We start from the raw sequence: 19,293 nt of genomic DNA on the forward strand, positions 1-19,293 counted from the left end.
AAAACATAGAAAAATATAAAGAGGCAGGAAAGAAATTACCCATTCTCTCATCATGTAGTACAACTGGTTATAATTTTGTACATTTTATAGAGGACATTTCAAAATTTTAGGCCATATTTTTAAAATGTGTTCGTTAGCTTTTAAGATACAGAAGAGGAAGAGATTGTTTACTTATAATTCCAACCTAAAATACCTCCTGGAAAGGTATAAGTCCTAAATTATAACCTAAAATCTCATGATAAAATCTTAGAGTGAAAAGTTTAAAAGATAAGCTTGTTATTGCAGTTCAAGAATTTTTATTCCTAAAGAGTTTCAGCAAAAGCACGGATAACTACGGAGCACAGTTAAACATTGCTAAGTTGGGCTTTGATGACAACCCTGATCTTTTAATCTAAATTTGCTCAGTGTAGACATAATGGACACCAGGGGGCGCTATCTATCTACCCTTGGCCAGTGATTCCTGCGCACTGCTTGTTGTCACTAGTATAAGCACAGCAGGGGATGCCTTTGCTGTAGGTTGCAGGTTTATCACTCAGTGTTCATGTACCTAACCACAGGAACCTTCCAGTAGGTGCTTAGGTCTTAGTTTTCATTAAATTCCTTTAATTCTTTCACATGCTTTTAAGTACATCTTGGCTTTAATTTTGCGATGCAGAGTGGATGGGTACTGCAGAACAGGAGAGAAAACTTGATCAGTAAACTTCCTTTAAGAGTGTTTTTATATTTGCTTTGAGACAAACTCTGTCATTTATAGCTTGAGGAAAACCAGTGATGGGTTTCAGAATCCTACTTTTTTCCTTTTCTTTGATCTATAGCCATTTGGTGTATAAGTAAGATTAATGCAGTAAACAGAGCATAGGAATTAAAATCCAAGAAATGAATTTATGTTATGCTTTTGGTTGATCTCAGGAACTTTTAATCTTAGTGGCAGGGCTCATTAGAAAGAGAAATCTGTTTTTTCTTCATCCAGTGTAGAAATTATTAAGCTCTATTACCCATTCACCTGTTCTAGCTAAATCCAGTATGGTGCCTCCCTTTAAATGTTGGACCTCTTGGGAGGGCTAAGGAGTATATACCTCTTTCTACTTTACTCCTTTATTATATCAGAGAAAGTGTGAGTACAAGAATTGAAACATTTTATTGGATGCCCTAGGGTATACATCCCAGTTTGAGGTCAAGAGAACATTGAAACTAAACATGCTGTTTTGTTCTAACATGGTGAAAGGTGGATATTTTTCTGTCTTACAGTTCAGAATTTAGGCCACCCATATTGGCTTACCTTGGCTCCAATGTATATTTGGTTTATAATTTTCTTCATCCAGCCTCACAAAGAGGAGAGATTTCTTTTCCCTGTATATCCACTTGTATGTCTCTGTGGTGCTGTGGCCCTTTCTGCACTTCAGGTGAGTTTCAGGGAAATGTATATCTGCTTCATTCTGTTTCACTTTAAATCGTTCATAAAGCTTATAGGCAAATTACAGAATGCTTCCACCTAAGATATTTTATCTGTACATTACACCTGATACAGATATTATAAAGCTTTATGTATTGATTGCTTAAATGTTGCATTGACTCTTATTTGCTGATTACATATTTGCAGTGTTAATTTGTGTGTTAATTTGTCTCTGTTGCCAATAAGAATCCAATTGTTATGAAAGGAATTTTTTTAAGTCACTGAATGGGCCTAGCACAGAACGGTGGAACTACAGCAGAGCTAATGGAATGTGTACTCTTCCACTACAAGACCTGAATGAAACTGGCTCAAGTGTTTGGGATTACATCAGGCAGTTAGCAATGTGGGACACTTTGTAATCCTGGCTTAAAACCTGTCCAGGTCAATTCCCTGTCAGAACTAATCTTGAATATCTCTGTAATTATGGCTTCAGAAGCGCCAGACTCTGTTTTTTTTTTTTTTAACCTCTGCTACCATTTGCAGTTAGCAGAAGAATAATTAGGGTGATAGTTTTTTTCTAGTTTTTTTCTTAACAGATTTATGTTAAGATATAATTCACAAACCATAGAATTTACCCATTTAAAGTGTATGATACAGTCTTTTTTAGGCTATTCACAGATCTATGTAAGCCTCACTGCAGTCAATTTTAGAACATTTTTATCACCTCAAAAACCCTGTACCCTTTAGCTGTCATAACCCCCCTCCCATATCTCCTGAGCCATAAGCAACAGCCAATCAATCTACTTTGTATCTCTGTAGATTTGCCTATTCTGGACATTTCATATAAATGAAATCACAAAATATGTGGTCTTTTGTGACTTCTTTCATTTAGCATAATGTTTTTATTTTTTAAAATAAATTTATTTTATTTATTTATTTTTGACGGTGTTGGGTCTTCGTTGCTGTGCGTGGGCTTTCTCTAGCTGTGGCGAGCGGGGGGCTACTCTCCATTGCGGTGCGTGGGCTTCTCATTGCGGTGGCTTCTCTTGTTGCAGAGGACCAGCTCTAGGTGCGCGGGCTTCAGTAGTTGTGGCACGTGGGCTCAGTAGTTGCGGCAGACAAGCTCTGGAGTGCAGGCTCAGTAGTTGTGCTGCACCGGCTTAGTTGCTCTGCGGCACGTGGGATCTTCCTGGACCAGGGCTCGAATCCGTGTCCCCTGCGTTGGCAGGTGGATTCTTAACCACTGTGCCACCGGGAAGTCCTAGCATAATGTTTTTAAAGCTCATCCATGTTAGGATGATAGTTTTAAAAAATAATTTTAATTATAAAAGTAACTGAACTTTATTGCAGATAATTTTTCTTTTACCACTTTCTAAATCAGTCCTACTACCCTAACAAAATCTCCTTCTAGCATTTTTGCCGATCATATAACAATCTATTATGATTGTAATCTAAGGTTCATGTAACTTTACATCCCTCTTAATATAATTATAACATTCTCTATATTGCCATATCTGTACCCATCATTTTAATAGCAATATAATATTCTAAGGTGATATAATATACAACATTATTATGTAATATATAATATACTGAATTGGTTATATATAATGATTAGATATAATTTATGTTAAAGTTTAGATTGCTCACTTATTTCAGTATTATAAATAATGCTAGGGTAAATATCTTTGTTTAGGTATTTGGATTGTTTGTTTAGGAGAGATTCCAGAAAATATGAAAGGGGTTCAGACATATTTATGGCACTTGTTATGTATTGCAAAATTGCTTTCCAAAAGTAGTTTCTAGTCTAGGAGGGAAAGAAGGGAGGACAGAAATCTCATGGGAAGGTGTTCAAAGGCTGCAGAACTCATGCAGGTGTGTATATATTGTTAATGATATTCATCTAGTTTGTGAAGTAGTTTAGCAGATAATTAACAGAATTTTCCTAATATTCTATGTGAGGAATTCTTTTTTCTTTTTGTTTGGTCATGAGACATTTTGTCAGTTGCTAAAAACTTAGATGAAAACTTGTTAGTAAGGAAAGTGAAGGTTAATAACTAGTTATATCAGAATAGATTGAGATACTTCATATATCAAAAAAACCTAGGAAAAGCATTTTTGTTTAAATATTAAAAAAAATAAATTATTAGGACTTTAAGCATTAGGGAAGTATCCAAATGATTTTCCTATGAAGCTAGTGAGATTTCATTCTTGGCAAGCCCTCTGGCTAGGCTGATCTACAGACAATTTAGCAGAATTTGCTTTAATGTGAGAATTTGGAGTGGGTATTTCACTGTTTGCTACTGCTCAGACCCTTGGTAGAACCTCTTTTTCTGCTTTCTTCCTCTCAGTCGTGTCTTGTGATTGTGTATATTTTGCAAGGTGTATCTTCTTTTTTCAATAAAGTTTTCTTTCCTTCTAGAAATGTTACCACTTCGTGTTTCAGCGATACCGCCTGGAGCACTATACTGTGACATCGAATTGGCTGGCGTTGGGAACACTCTTCCTGTTTGGGCTCTTATCTTTTTCTCGCTCTGTGGCACTGTTCAGAGGTAGATGTACTGAGAATATCTTAACCCGTACTCACAAGGCACTATTCCTTGGTTTTGCTTGACCCATGATTGTTGGGGTTTTTTTTGCGTTTTTTTTTTGTTTTTTTGCAGTACGCGGGCCTCTCACTGTTGTGGCCTCTCCCGTTGCGGAGCACAGGCTCCAGACGCGCAGGCTCAGCGGCCATGGCTCACGGGCCCAGCCGCTCCGTGGCATGTGGGATCTTCCCGGACTGGGGCACGAACCCGCATCCCCTGCATGGGCAGGCGGACTCTCAACCACTGCACCACCAGGGAAGCCCCCCATGATTGTTTAATACAATTCAGTTTAAGCTGCAGGGGGAGGACTTTTCTACAGGGTGAACCTATGGACTTCATATTAAGATTGGGGGCTTGGCCCCAATTGAGCCATGGCCGCTGAGCCTGCGCATCCGGAGCCTGTGCTCCGCAACGGGAGAGGCCATAACAGTGAGAGGCCCGCATACCGCAAAAACAAAAAAACAAAAAAATAATAAGATTGGGATGTGAATTCTGTACCTTAGGATTGAGGAGAAGATTGAGAATTCCTTTTAGTGTGATTAACTATAAATGTCTTCTCTATTCCTACTAATGTTTTTTTTCCTTTTAAAGGATGAATTAAGGAAGCCTTAAACTTAGGATGCAAATTTGGGGCTCAAGTCCCATGATTATATTCTTTCTTATAATCGTTATTTGGATCCAGAATATTGAACTGTGCTCAAAGAACGTGAAATTAAAAAGGTGGAAGGGTATAGAGAAGGGCAAGAAAGCAAATTATTTCTGGCAAAAATAGGGCCTCTGCTTTAATCATCTTCCTAACTGTAGAGGTGTTTTACACCGTAGAGTGGGCTTCCTGCTGGGGTTGCGGTGTACCTTTCACATGGATCACAGTGGGACATGAACATGCATTATAATTAAATGTCAGAATCTCATCTCCCTCACCTTTGGCTTTCACAAACCTTTCTCCCTTCCAGGGTATCATGGGCCCCTTGATTTGTATCCAGAATTTCACCGAATTGCCACAGACCCAACCATCCACACTGTCCCAGAAGGCCGACCTGTTAATGTCTGTGTAGGAAAAGAGTGGTATCGATTTCCCAGCAGCTTCCTTCTGCCCGATAAGTAAGTTGCCCTTTAATTCTCAGAGTATTAAATCAAGGTGTAAAAATAGCAATCCTGTGGCAATATCTTCTTAATTTTTCCTTCATTTTAGATTTTTCACGAGTTTTTGAATGATTTTCCATCTCAGAGAGCTGTGGGAACTGTGCTGAGCACCCATGGCCTGTGTTTGGTAGAATGAGTGCTGTGTCCGGTAATGCACCCTGCACTGCCCTTAACCACAGAGGTCTGGGGACGTCTGAAGACATTTTGGGCTCAGGGCTTCTGCTAGTGGCTCTTCCTGAGGATCCATATTTAAATTTTTATAATGAACTGATATCCACTTTTAAAAGTGGTTTAGAGACTCTAGGTTTCTAGAGTGTTTTTAGAGAAGACATGTTTGTCGTCCGACAGCAGTGAACATTCTCTACCAATGTATGGACACTGGGAAAGCTGTGGCGAAGACCTCGGTACCACTTTCCTCAATGCTGTCTGTTGTTGGATGTGATAGCATAGGCTCTGAGTTCCCTTGTATTTGCCTCATTTGGACAGAGAAGAGTCCTATTTAGGGAAAAGGGAAGTCAGGTTAAGATGAGTCATGTTGCTCCATTTGGGGACTGGCTTCAGCAGCTTAGCTGGTGGTAGTATCTTTTGATGGATAAAGATCCTGTATCAGTCATTAATGATTAATTAAAACTTGTTTTTTACGCATTAACTTTAGCATTTGCCTTTTACATTTGAAATAGTTTCACAACTAAAGATACTTTTGAGGATTACTCGGGAACAAAGTACTTTTCCCACAGTGAGTTCTTACATTTCACTCTTTTCTCTACACACCTGATGAATTTGCTTTAGTTTTGATAAGTCCCTCTGATCACAGGTAATTGGCAATAACTTTGATGTTTCTCTTTTGATGGTATGATCACTATTGCAGATTTCACTGCTAAGAGTTGGTGAAATGGGTTGAGAGACCTCTAGTTGAAAATTTCTCAACGATTTTGGACTGAATTGTGACCTCTGTCTCTATTCTCTCTGGTTGAGGTTTTAGCAGAAACATTTTGTCTCCAAGTGAAATGTTTTTCACATGAAATTTTTTATTTTTTTTTGCTTGTGTATTTCAAGTACATTTGGCAATGTGAGCCCCCTGTGTTTTTCTTATTCTCCTTATTTGTGTTTCTGACAGTTGGCAGCTTCAGTTCATTCCATCAGAGTTCAGAGGCCAGTTACCAAAACCATTCGCAGAGGGACCACTGGCCACCCGGATTGTTCCTACTGACATGAATGACCAGAACCTAGAGGAGCCATCCAGATATGTAAGGGCATTATTCTCCTTTTACTACTTTGAAAAGAGTTCTACCCTTAAAATCTGTTGGCATACATAATAGAGCATTGATGAAATGGGACTTTCTTAGAAAGTGATTTCTTTAGGGTGAGGGATATAACGACTTTTGTTGAGAAAGGATGAACAGTATCATTTTTATTTTCAAATGACCTCCTTTATTTTCTATGTAAAATATATAATTCAACATATTTTCTAAACTGGGCTGGAAAATTTCCTATGTTTAATTCAAATCATCATCTTGAAACACATTCTGCAGCTCTTATCACTCCTTGGTCCATTAAAATGCTTCATGGGGAACTTTCAAGTTATAGGTGGACCTTTGACCTAACTATTAGTATACTCTGGTTTTAGCAAGTGGACGGTCAGTGAAGGCTGTTCTCACACTGAGTCCATGAAGCAATATCTGTCAGGGCCGTGCTCTTCTACCCACTCATCTTTACGCACTCGGAGATCCCATGTGGATTTTATTTCAGTTCCTTCGAAAGATGACACTTTTGTCATTTGATACCTGTAAAATCTTTGATTGTGGAAAAGGTGAGAGCAATAAAGATAATGTTCCTGGTTCCCAGAGACAGTAAAGGACTATTTTGTAGAATTATTAGAAAACACATTTTTTGGCAACCTATCTGTTAAGAAACATTTAACAATTTAAATGTCAAATACATTTCATTTAGATTTTCTTATGTCATATACTTAAAGTGAAATATCAGGACGTTCAGTCTCTTCCAAAGCAAACCTGCAGCCACAGCTGGCTTTTTGTCTCCCAGACTGGGGCAGGTTATACTTCCACGGAGACCCTCAGGGTTTATGAGTGAGATTCTTACTGTGTGAGCTTTCGCTTATAAGCTATGAAAATGGGCATGATAAAATACAAACTTGGCTTGGCTCCCTGAGAAGGTGACACATGTATTCCACTAAGTGACTTATCCTGTAGCTTCCTTCTAACTTAAGCCTCTGATTCCTGTAACAGTGACAATACCCCTGGACAGTATGTTCTGTTGCTAGTCATTTTTATTTTAGCTGCAGATATTCTCCTGAGAGCAGGCTTTGATGTACAGGGGATCACCATGGGGACACTGGATAGTCAGAAGGGTAGGAGAACACACTGTGATAGGGGGAGGATATAATAAATTCAGAGTGTTGTTGTCACAGCTGTAATTTGGGAAGAGATAGTATAGGGTAGTAAAAAAAAAAAGAGCATGGACTTTGGAGTCAAGTAGGCCTGAATTCTAGTCCCAACTCTGTTGCCTACTTTGATGACATTGGGCAAATTAGTTAACATCTGTGTTTAATTAATTGCAGTTTTTGTCTGTGAAGTGGGAATAACCATACCTACTTTTGGAAGAAATAATAGGAGATTGGATATCATATCTCTGTCATATATAGCATAGTGTCTGGTACATAGTTTTTCCCACATATGTTCTTAATTTGATAATGGTGTATTTGATGGATTAATTTTATTGCTTCCCAACTTGATTTTTATTACAGTCTGTCCAGATTCAGTGTTGCTTTTTCAATCCCAGTGACTTTGCTTATCTTGGTGACAGTGCCTGGACTTCCCTTGTCTACCTTCTTATACTATCAAAACTCTTTCTCTCTGAAGCCTTTCCCAACTATTAAAGTCCACAGTGGGCAGTGTCCTTCTTTAAATGCCTTAAATATTTATCTGTATAACTCATTTAGCCATTTAATTTTGTTGTCTTATGCTATTTATATATTTCTGATGTGTATGTCATATTTTTCACTATCAGATTGTGAGTGCTATGGAGAGAATGACTGCACCTTACTTCTTTTGTATTCACCATAGTGGCTAGGATAGTGCTGTGTATCTAGTAGTTAGCCTATACATGATTTCTGACTTGAGAGATGAATATTTATCATTGTTGAGATAGTGATATTGAGAGAAAGCTGGCTATAAAATCTTCAGTGGCTTACAGGCACATGGAAAGATGCTCAGCATCGCTAATTATTAGACAAATGCAAATCAAAACCACAGTTAGGTATCACCTCACACCAGTCAGAATGGCCATCATCAAAAAGTCTACAAATGGGACTTCCCTGGTGGCGCAGTAGTTAAGAATCTGCCTGCCAATGCAGGGGACACGGGTTCGAGTGCTGGCCCGGGAAGATCCCACATGCCGCAGAGCAACTAAGCCCGTGCACCACAACTACTGAACCTGTGCTCTAGAGCCCGCAAGCCACAACTACTGAGCCTGCATGCCACAACTACTGAAGCCTGCATGCCTAGCGCCCCTGCTCCGCAACAAGAGAAGCTACTGCAGTGAGAAGCCTGAGCACCTCAAGGAAGAGTAGCCACCACGTGCAGCAATGAAGACCTGTGCAGTCCGAAAAAAAAGTCTACAAATAATAAATGCTGGAGAGAGTGTGGAGAAAAGGGAATCCTCCTACACTGTTAGTGGGAATGTAAATTGGTGCAGCCACTATGGAAAACAGTATAAAGCTTCCTTAAAAAATTAAAAATAGACTTACCATATGATCCAGCAATCCCATTCCTGGGTATATATCCGGAAAACACAGAAACTCTAATATGAAAAGATACATGCACCCCAGTGTTCATAGCTGCACTATTTACAAATAACCAAGATATGGAAACAAACCAGGTGCCCATCAACAGACAGTTGGCTTAAGGAAATGTGGTACACACACACACACACACACACACACACACACACACACACATCCAAATATTGCCATTTGCAGCAACATGGATGGACCTAGAGAATATTATGCTTAGTGAAGTAAATCAGACAAAGACAAATACTATATATCACTTATATATAGAACCTTAAAAATAATACAGATGAATACAAAAACAGAAATAGACTCACAGACATAGAAAACAAACGTATAGTTACCAAAGAGGAAAGTGGGGGTGGGGAGGGACAAATTAGGAGTACGGGATTAACAGATACAAACTACTATATATAAATAAGCCACAAGGATTTACTGTGTAGCACAGGGAATTATATCCAATACCTGTAATAAACTACAATGGAATATAATCTACAAAGAAAAAATGGAATTACTATGCTGTACACCTGAAACTAATAAAATATTGTAAATCACCTATACTTCAATTAAAAAAAAACTACAGTGGCCTGTTGTACATTTCTTAAGGTTTGGTCACAGGTTGTCTCTGGTTAGATCATATTTCCATGTTCTCCACTACCAGATACTGTTAAATTTAAGTGACTATATTAGCTTTACCCCAAAGGAGAAGATTTTCTAGAATACCTATAGGAGTCACCAAAATGCTGGCTGGTAAAATCAGGGACAAACAGGTCCTATATGTGTTCTGAGTGTGTAGTGTCTGTCACTGTGCTCATATACCTTTCTCTCTTTGGATTTTCCTGCATAGTGGGGGAAGTGCCCTTCAAATCCACTCACCTTTGACACTTTGGAAAGAGACACTTGATGGCTTACTGTGAATTCCACACAAACTATGATCAGGGATTAATTTCTTTCAGTTAACTGTTTAAAAAGGTATTTGTTTTTCTTTGATGATAAAAGTAATAAACACTTGTGTAAAATAATGAAAGCTATCAATAAAAAAAATCAGCTATAATCAAATTACCCCAATATTGAATCACTGTTACCATTTTGATGGTTTTTTCTTTCACTTTTTTCTCTTGCATTCATATATGTATACGTATGTAAATAAAAATCTCAATTATTTTGAAAAATAATGTAGTTCTTTAAGAAACGGTGCCAGGATCAAGACTAGTGACCAAATAATTTTGGTCTCACATTTGGCCAAAATGTGAGAGCACAGGTTGTAGTACGTTTATGTTTGTTACTTCTGGTATCAGCCCTGGTTTTAAGTATGGGTTCATTCAAAAAGGCAAAATAATTATGTTCTCTGTCTTTCCTGAGCATGCTGAATAGCAGCATTATTTTTATTTGCCCTTTGGTTCTGAGTGACAGGTTTTAGCCAACTCTTGGCTCCAATGCTAAATGGTGTGGTCTGTCTCCTATTCCTAGTCTGAGTGGAAACTAAGAAACATGCATGGCCTCCTGTATTTCCCTATGCTCTTTTACCTCTGAGTTTATCAAGAATTAGGAGTGAGTGTTTGTAAAGGCTCTTGGTTTCTACTGTATTGTTATAACTATACTGCAGCAATAATATTTTTTTTGCTGCATATTCTTTCATGATAGATACTGAGTAGCTATTGAACAGGTGGTATTATTCAATGGTACCTGCCAAGATTTTCTGCCAGAATCAAGGCCTGAATTTAGAAGGTACATTCAGTGTCTCCTCTTTACTTCTTGACAAATCCAAATTTTTGTTCACTGTTTCAAGGTGAATGATAACCTTCTGTTTCCAAATCTGGTGTCTGATGTGGGAGCTGCTTAGTCAGTGGATGAAGTTTGGGGTAAAAAACACGCGTTCAGGAGGGATCTTACAGATAAAGACTTTTCCCTGACTTTGACTTAATGCTTAAGCAGATTTTCAGGAAGCTTTTCTATCTGTTACCTTTGAAAAAATAAAACTGGTCATTGATTAATTTTTTTCCCAAATAGTAATATAGTCAGTTCTGCTATAACGTGATATACAATTGCCAAAGATAATTGTGTGGAAAACCACAAGGCTTGTGGGAAAAATGGAGTTAGGGACACAATACTCAAAAACTTTGTCAGTGACACATAAAAAAGATAGGAACCTAATAAAAACCGTGGCATAGTTTTATATATGTTAAATGGTGAAAAGTACATAAATGCTACAATAACATGGCAGTTTACCTTGAAGAAGACCTCAGGTTGCTTCTTGAAGTGGCATTGGGAGGGCTGCAGCTTGTGAAATAAGGGTTATTTGAAACATGACAGAAAGCTGTAATACCAAATATGGATGATATGAATGGGTGTGGCTCATAACAGGCAGTGAATGGAAGAAGCTGGGAGATAATTTGAGTGTGGGCTTGTATACACTTTGTTTATTTCTGGGCTGATTGGTTCAACTGGGTGTAATTTTCTGGATTCATCTAGTTTTTCTTGTGGATTAAATGACACATAAGCAAACACAGAAATTGAATTGTGCTCACATTGTTCCCTAATATATCAATTGCGTTGGAACAAATTTGCATTTTCAAAACAAGTGTTACAATAGAACTGACTGTATATTCTTTTTCTTCTTTATCCCTGCCTTTACCATTTAACCAATGGGAAGAATTATGGTTTTGGAAGGGAACTTAAGGTATCATAAAGTTTATGATCTCTTCTTTTTATGGGTAAAAAAAATTGAGGCTCAGAGAGGTGGTAACCTGACAAAGGTTAGTCCTAGGATAAGAAACTTGGTTTCAGGATTCTTCAATATTCTTTTCACGCCTCCTCTTACTTCCAAGTTTATACCATATGGTGTATCACTTGAATATATGTTTTCATGCAATGGTTAATTGTTCTTTCATGTAACAGGGCTGAATAGACATCAAGTGGTTGAGCATTACTTTTTTTTTTGGCTGCACTGGGTCTTCGTTGCTGCACGCGGGCTTTCTCTAGTTGTGGTGAGCAGGGACTACTCCTCGTTGCGGTGCGCAGGCTTTTCATTGCGATGCGCAGGCTTCTCATTGCGGTGGCTTTTTGTTGCGGGGCACGGGCTGTAGGCACGCGGGCTTCAGTAGTTGTGGCATGCGGGCTCTAGAGCGTAGGCTCAGTAGTTGTGGCACATGGGCTTAGTTGCTCCGCAGCATGTGGTATCTTCCCGGACCAGGGCTTGAACCTGTGTCCGCTGCATTGGCACTTGGATTCTTAACCACTGCACCACCAGGGAAGTCTGAGCATTACTTTTTTAAGAAGTTACTTTCCATTTCTAGAGCTCTATTACATGTATGCCAGGTACTTTATGTAGTAATCAAAAGAAATGATTGGGGTCTTCTCCCTTTTCTTTTTTCTCTCTTTCTTCTTTTTCTCTCTTTTAATCATTTCTCCTACCCTTACTGGAAGTTCTTATTCGAGGAGAAAATTAATTGCCCTATAGATAGCCTTACTAATTTTTATTAGCCTTGAGTAGCAGAGCAAGCAGATTAAAATTGCTGTAATATGTGCAGTAGAATAAGATTGGAATCCACTCTGAATTTAAGTTAAGGCTGTTCACAATGATTCTTTCAAATTAGTTCACTAGTATCCATTGTGTTGGCATTTAGAAATGAATTGATGTTTTCATGATCTTTAGTGATTGAATGACCCAAAATTTTTACTTGTGAGTTTACATTTTTATAGTGCAGTAGATTTTTACTTGTGAATTTAAAGATTCATTCAATAAATATGTATTTAGCGAGGCTTTATGGGAGACAATAAAACTATACGACAGCCTGTGCCTCTGGGTGACAACTACTTTTCAAAATTTAATTTTAGTATATATCAAAGAAATGAAAATCCCGAAAAATACTTGAAATCTTTCCCTATCAGATGTTTCCTCCTAGGCCCCAGTGTTCCTATTTCAAAAAAAAGGGACTATCATAGGATAATATTGATGCCTGGCACAATGATGTAGTGGCAAGAGCACTGGGCTGGGAGTTAGGAGAGCCTGTGATTCTTTTCTAGAATTCAGTGAAGTATATTTTATTCTTATATGATTTTATGAGTTTCTAAGACCCTTGAAATAGGTTTGCATCTCTCTCATTTGCTGTAACTACATCTGAAATCCAGTTGCAGTGTTTAGATTTCAGCTGGTCCTGTTTTGTAATCAAATATTTCATGGTAGCAAATCTTATCTTGAAACATGATTTCTGGGCCACATGACCTCATGACCAGAGATGGAAGTCTGTCTGCTGTTTCTGTCCCAGAGGAGATGAGTATCTGTGTCATGCTACCTGAGTGTGATGTTTGAGAGTTGAGAAGACATGGCTGCAGACTCTATCCCTGGCAGAATCTCTGCAACAGCTGATGAGGAAAAGCTGTGAGAATATTTATTATTGCCCAATCCCCTGGGCCCACTCCTCCCCCAACAAAACGTACACCTTTTATTATTGATGTCTTGATCTCTATCTCAGGCCTTTTATTTTCTTCTTAGATTCTATATTTTTGTTTACATCTGAGGTGGCATTAAATTGTCATCCTTAATATGTAACATCCTTACATCTTCCTGATAAGATGTAAACAATGTGATATCGATTATCAGTAAATTCGTTTGAATTCCCCTCCCACCACCTTTCTTTTTCTTTTGGTTTAGAGGTGCTGATATTTTCTTCTTCAAAGCTTCTAGTGGATTGTTAGAAACTGAAAGAAGTCACATTTCTTTCAAAGTGATTCTTAAATGCTTGTATTTTACAAAATTTTATACTAAGACATATTTTTAGCTTCGACAGCTGGTTGATATGTAGCCTGTGACTAATGAAATGAAACACATTTTTGTTTCACGATCATGTGTTAATGTCACCCTACAATTTTGTTATTTTTGATGCAAGAAAGAATGATTAAATCTGAAGAAACAAAAAAATGAGCTATTTGGTTACAATTTAAGTTAAATTTAAATCCAGCTTTTTGATTTTTGAATTGTATATGATGTGGTTATGGAGTGTGGGCTCAGATTTTGCACTGAGACATTGATAAAATTGAGAGAAGAAACTATTCTTTCTGATTCTCTTAGAACTAAGGGGCAGTAGTCACTTGGTTTACCAGGGATTCAAACTGAGAAATCTCAAACTATAAATAGTCACAGTAAAATAGAATATATAGCATGATCCAGATTCTGTGAAGAAAAATCTTTATCTCCAAAGAAAAAAGCCTGGAACATGAACTAACAGGTTGATGTTGATTTTCTTTGGGTGGTAGAATTATAGGTGATTTTTAAAATGCATTTTAAAATATTTTATAATAAATCATATTTTACTTTCGTAAGTTAAAAAATTACCATAGATATCTATAGATTACTATAGATATCAAATCTTTGAGACTACTAAGATCTCTGGTAGGCTTTACAAACAGTACTCGGCATGCAGTCAACTGACCTCAGGTTTTTATCTTTGAGCACAAGAACTGTCACCTCAAAATTGAGAGAGAGATTTTCTATTAAGTAATTTTTGCCTCTTAGCCTTCTGGCCTCTTAAGTCATTTCAGTCATTATATCTAAGACTACTTTTGCTGCTCTTTCTGCAAACTAGATCTAGATTGCTTCAAAGAAATAAATTTGGTTTACCTATTGCAAGCTATGAGGAAAAAAATTTTTTTTAAATCTAAAACTAAAAGAAGATGTTGCTGTGGCAAAGAAAATATATAAAGTAATATGTTCAATTCTTCCAGACAGGAGGGGAGTTAAAGAATTATATAAAAATATAAATAAAATTAAATAATTTGCCTATTGTTGAGGTTTGGACAAAAGGCCTTGTCCATCCAGTGAGTGCCAGAGACCACCTGTTGGCAGGTGCATCCCCAGCAGTCCTAGAGCACTGGCTAAAAAGACAGTGACCGGGGCTTCCCTGGTGGCGCAGTGGTTGAGAGTCCGCCTGCCGATGCAGGGGACACGGGTTCGCGCCCCGGTCCGGGAGGATCCCACATGCCGCGGAGCGGCTGGGCCCGTGAGCCATGGCCGCTGAGCCTGCGCATCCGGAGCAACGGGAGAGGCCACAGCAGTGAGAGGCCCGTGTACCACAAAAAATAAAATTAAAAAAAAAAAAAAAAAAAAAAAGACAGTGACCTGTAAAGCTTATCAGCACAATAACAGTGATCTCCAATCCTTTGTCATCTTTTTATTCTTAATTATTTTAAAATGTTTCTTATTTTGTTCCTTCTTTGTTTATTCATCCACTCATTATATAACTTTTTATTGTTCTAGACTATGTGCTGAAGATGCAAAGTGACAAAAAACATAGTCTCCTGTCATTTAAGAAAAGTCCCTAACAAGTAAAAAAGGAAAGAAAAAATTTATGGGGATAGAAAGGAATTTGGAAAACAATGTAAGAACCAGAAAAAAAATTTTAACTTCTATAATTAGTGTTCCCTGATAGGTTAAAAGAAAAGTTTGGGGACCGTAAAACAAAAACATGTTTTGAGAAGGGAACAATCAGAAAATAAGAGTTCCTAGAAATGAAAAACAAGATAATAGAGATTTTAAAAATCAATAGCATGATTAGAGGACAAAGTTGAAGAAATCTTCCATACAGTAACAATACAAAAACAGAACAAAAAAACAAAGAGATAGAAAATAGGAAAAGGAAAAAAGACCAGAGGATCCAGCATCTAGCTAATAGGAGTTCCAGAAAGAGAGACCAAGTGAAATGGAGGAAAGAAAATTGCCCAAGAAATAATGTGAGAAAATTCCCCAAGAACTGAAGGACATTGCTTTTCAGATTGAAAGACCCCACAAAGTGTACCTAAAATGATGAATGAGAAATGATTCATACCAAGATGTACTAAGTGCCAAAAGAAGTCAGCATGTATTATTATTTGATAATTGAAACATCAAGAACTACCAGAAGAAAACATTGGAAGAGTTGTGAGTTGTTGCCTCTGGGAAGTGGGACCAGGGAATAAGAGTGTACTGCTGTTTTTCACAATAAGCTTCTTGTACTACTTAAATTTTGAACTATGCACATACATTATTTTGATAGACCTAAAGATGAATTTAGAGAAAAGCATAAATCTTCCCCTCAGAGTTTAGTAGGAGAGGCAGTTCTAAAATATTATTCAGTAGTATAATGAGTACCATAGTATGCTGTGGGAGCACAGAGGAAGTAGGAAGCACTCTTCCTACTTCTCTGGGGGCAGCTTCACATAAGAGGTGGCAGGGGAGCTGGGTCTTAGAGGAAGATCGAGAGTTCTCTGGCACAGGAAGGAAAGTGTACATTTCCGTCAAAGGGAACAGCACATGCAAAGCCTTGAAATATGAAAAAACATCGAGTGTTCAGGGGAAAAGAAATGGTTTGAAGTTTCGAGATTTTAAGTAATTGGGCAGAGCATTTTTAATTTCTTACTTCCCTGTTTCATTTATTCTCATTATCTATGTGTGTGACTGTGTTCTCTGATAAATTATACATTTATTTAAGGACAAGAGTTCACGTACCTCCACAGTACCTCACTCACATAGGGCTTATACACAGCAGATCATTTAAAAAATTTAACTAAAATAAGTAGCCCTTCATTTAGTCTTCTTGAACTGAAGAGAGGCCTCCGCAGACCCTGATGATAGTAGAAATTTAGACTAACTAGGATTCGAGCACTGTCATTCTTCAAGGTCTGGGTATATAGTCCAGTTAGTGTACTAGGTTACAAGCCCCTGGAGGGCAGAGATCATGTCCTTTCCATCACTGCATCACCCACATGGCCCAGCACTGACAGATACTAATTGAATGAACCTTTTCAGTATTCATTAACAGATGCCAGACTGAAAGAAAGAAATGCTTCTGCTTCCTCTTGTTTTAATAGTGAGATCCTTAAATTACCAAAAACCCAGATTTCTATAGCTGTCTCTGCCTGCCTTTAGTAAGAAATAGAACTAAATAGGTTTGTGTTACCTACTAAAATGCCAAACCACTAAAAAGATTCGTATTATTTATTGCCTTAATATCGTAGCATTTACTACAAGACTGTTTAGTTTATTTTTTAGAAAACAAGGTTGATATTTTCTTTTGATTAATATTGTTTCTATTATTTCTTTTTCAAGTCTCATCAACATGTTCAGTCTTCTCCATTTCTACTGTCATGTTGAAGGATTTTTATGAGTTTTGGCCATTCTGTTTATATTATTTGAGTTTGTTTTGAGAAAGATATACCCTTCTCATAGATAGAAGTTAAATAGTTCAGTCACATATACCATCCCCCCAGATCTTGAGGCTCCTTGCTGCTTTATTTTCATTTTTAAAAACTTTTTATTTTGAAATAATTACAGATTCACAGGAAGTTACAAAGACAGTACAGAGAAGGGTACATGTACCCTTCATGCAGTTACCCCCAGTGTACCTCTAATATAATTCCAAAACCAGGAAGTTGGCATTAGTATAGTTCTGTGCTGTTTTATCACATGTATAGATTCATGGAACCACCACTGCAATCAAGGTACAGAACTCTTCCAGCCCCACAAAGATCATCTTTGTACTACTTCTTCCTAGTTACAGCGCATCTTCACCATCTCTAACCCCTGGCAACTGCTAATTTGTTCTCCACCTCTGTAATTTTGTTATTTTGAGAATTTTATATAACTGGAATTATGTAGTGTGTTACCTTACCTTTGAAATTACCTTTTCCCCCTCAGCATAATGCTCTTGAAATCCATCCATACTGTATCAGTAGTTTGTTCCTCTGTATTTCTGAGTGGTATTTGGTGGTATCAATATACTAGAGTTTGTTTAACCATTTACCTATTGAAAGACATTTTTGTTGTTTCCAGTTTTTGGCTCCTACAAATAAAGCTGTTATAAATCTCTGTGTACAGGTTTTTGTGTGGATATACATTTTAATTTCTCTGGGATAGATGCCCCAGAATGTGATTGCTGGCTCATATGGTAGGTATGTGTTTAGTTTTTTCAGGAACTGCCAAGCTGTTTTCCAGATTGGCTGTACCAGTTCAAGTGATGTGTAGAGATCTTACCTCCTTTTGCATTCCTTTACCCTCCCCTGTTTATAATATAATTGTCTTAAATATTTCCTCTATGTATATTGAGAACCACTTTGGAACATGTTATAATATTTGCTTCAACCTCTAAACATAATTTAGAAAACTCAAGAGAAGGAAAATCTATTATTTTCATCCATATCCTTACTCTTTCTGTTCTTCTTCCTTCCTTATGTGATTTCTTCTTTTATCATCTCCATTTTGTTTCATGAATTCCTATAGCCATTCTTTCAGGGTAGGTTTGCTAACAACATATTTTCTTGGTTTTCCTTCATCTGGGAATGTCTTTTCTTTTTTTTAATTGCAGTATAATTAATTTACAATGTTTTGTTAGTTTCAGGTGTACAGCAAAGTGATTCAGTTATACATATATATATTTCAAATTCTTTTCCATTATAGATTATTACAAGATGTTGAGTATAGTTTCCTGTGCTACACAATAGGTCCTGGTGGTTTATCTATTTTATATATAGTATGCGTATCTGTTAATCCCAAACTCCTAATTTATCCCTCCCCACCCTTTTTCCCTTTGGTAACTGTAAGTTTGTTTTCAATGTCTGTGAGTCTATTTCTGTTTTGTAAATAAGTTCATTTGTGTCATTTTTTTAGATTCCACCTGTAAGTGATATAATATGATATTTGTCTTTCTCTGTCTGACTTACTGCAGGTAGTATGATAATCTTTAGTTCCATCCATGTTGCTACAAATGGCATTACTTCATTCTTTTTTATGGCTGAGTAATAGTCCATTGAATAAATATATATGCCACGTCTTCTTTATCCATTCAGCTGTCAATGGGCATTTAGGTTGTTTCCATGTCTTGGCTATTGTAGATGGGTGCTGCTGTGAACACTGGGGTGCATGTATCTTTTTGACTTAGAGTTTTCATCTTTTCCAGATATATGCCCAGTAGTGGGATTGCTGGGTCATATGGTAGCTCTATTTGTAGTTTTTTAAGGAACCTCCATACTGTTCTCCATAGTGGCTGCACCAATTTACATTCCCACCAACAGCGCAGGAGGGTTCCCTTTTCTTCACACCCTCTCCAGCATTTATTATTTGTAGACTTTTTGATGATGACCATTCTGACCAGTGTGCATCTGGAAATGTTTTGCTTTCCCCTCGAGATGGAATTCTGGTTGATAATTTTTTTTCATTTAACACTTGAAAAATATTATGCCCCTTCCTCTGACTTCCATGGTTTCTGATGAGCAATCTGTTGTCACCCTACTTGTTTCTCCCCTGTAGGTGAGGTGTCATTTTTCTCTGGCTGCTTTCAAGAGTTTTTCTTTGTTTTTAGTTTTTAGAAGTTGAATTATGATATGTCTTA

At 37.4% G+C, this 19,293-nt stretch overlaps 1 protein-coding gene across 3 annotated transcripts in view; it reads left to right on the forward strand.

Annotated features, from left to right (window-relative positions):
• The window catches only part of ALG9 (ALG9 alpha-1,2-mannosyltransferase), a 92,562-nt gene that overhangs the window by 28,390 nt on the left and 44,879 nt on the right, over positions 1-19,293 (forward strand). For all 3 annotated transcript variants that reach the window (XM_065881388.1, XM_065881387.1, XM_065881389.1), the window contains 4 exons: positions 1,249-1,403; positions 3,816-3,945; positions 4,935-5,082; positions 6,242-6,371. In XM_065881388.1, the coding sequence (XP_065737460.1) occupies positions 1,249-1,403; positions 3,816-3,945; positions 4,935-5,082; positions 6,242-6,371 (563 nt within the window). The remainder of the gene's footprint in view (positions 1-1,248; positions 1,404-3,815; positions 3,946-4,934; positions 5,083-6,241; positions 6,372-19,293) is intronic.

Source organism: Phocoena phocoena, chromosome 8, assembly GCF_963924675.1.
Source record: "Phocoena phocoena chromosome 8, mPhoPho1.1, whole genome shotgun sequence".
Classification (NCBI taxonomy): domain Eukaryota; kingdom Metazoa; phylum Chordata; class Mammalia; order Artiodactyla; family Phocoenidae; genus Phocoena; species Phocoena phocoena.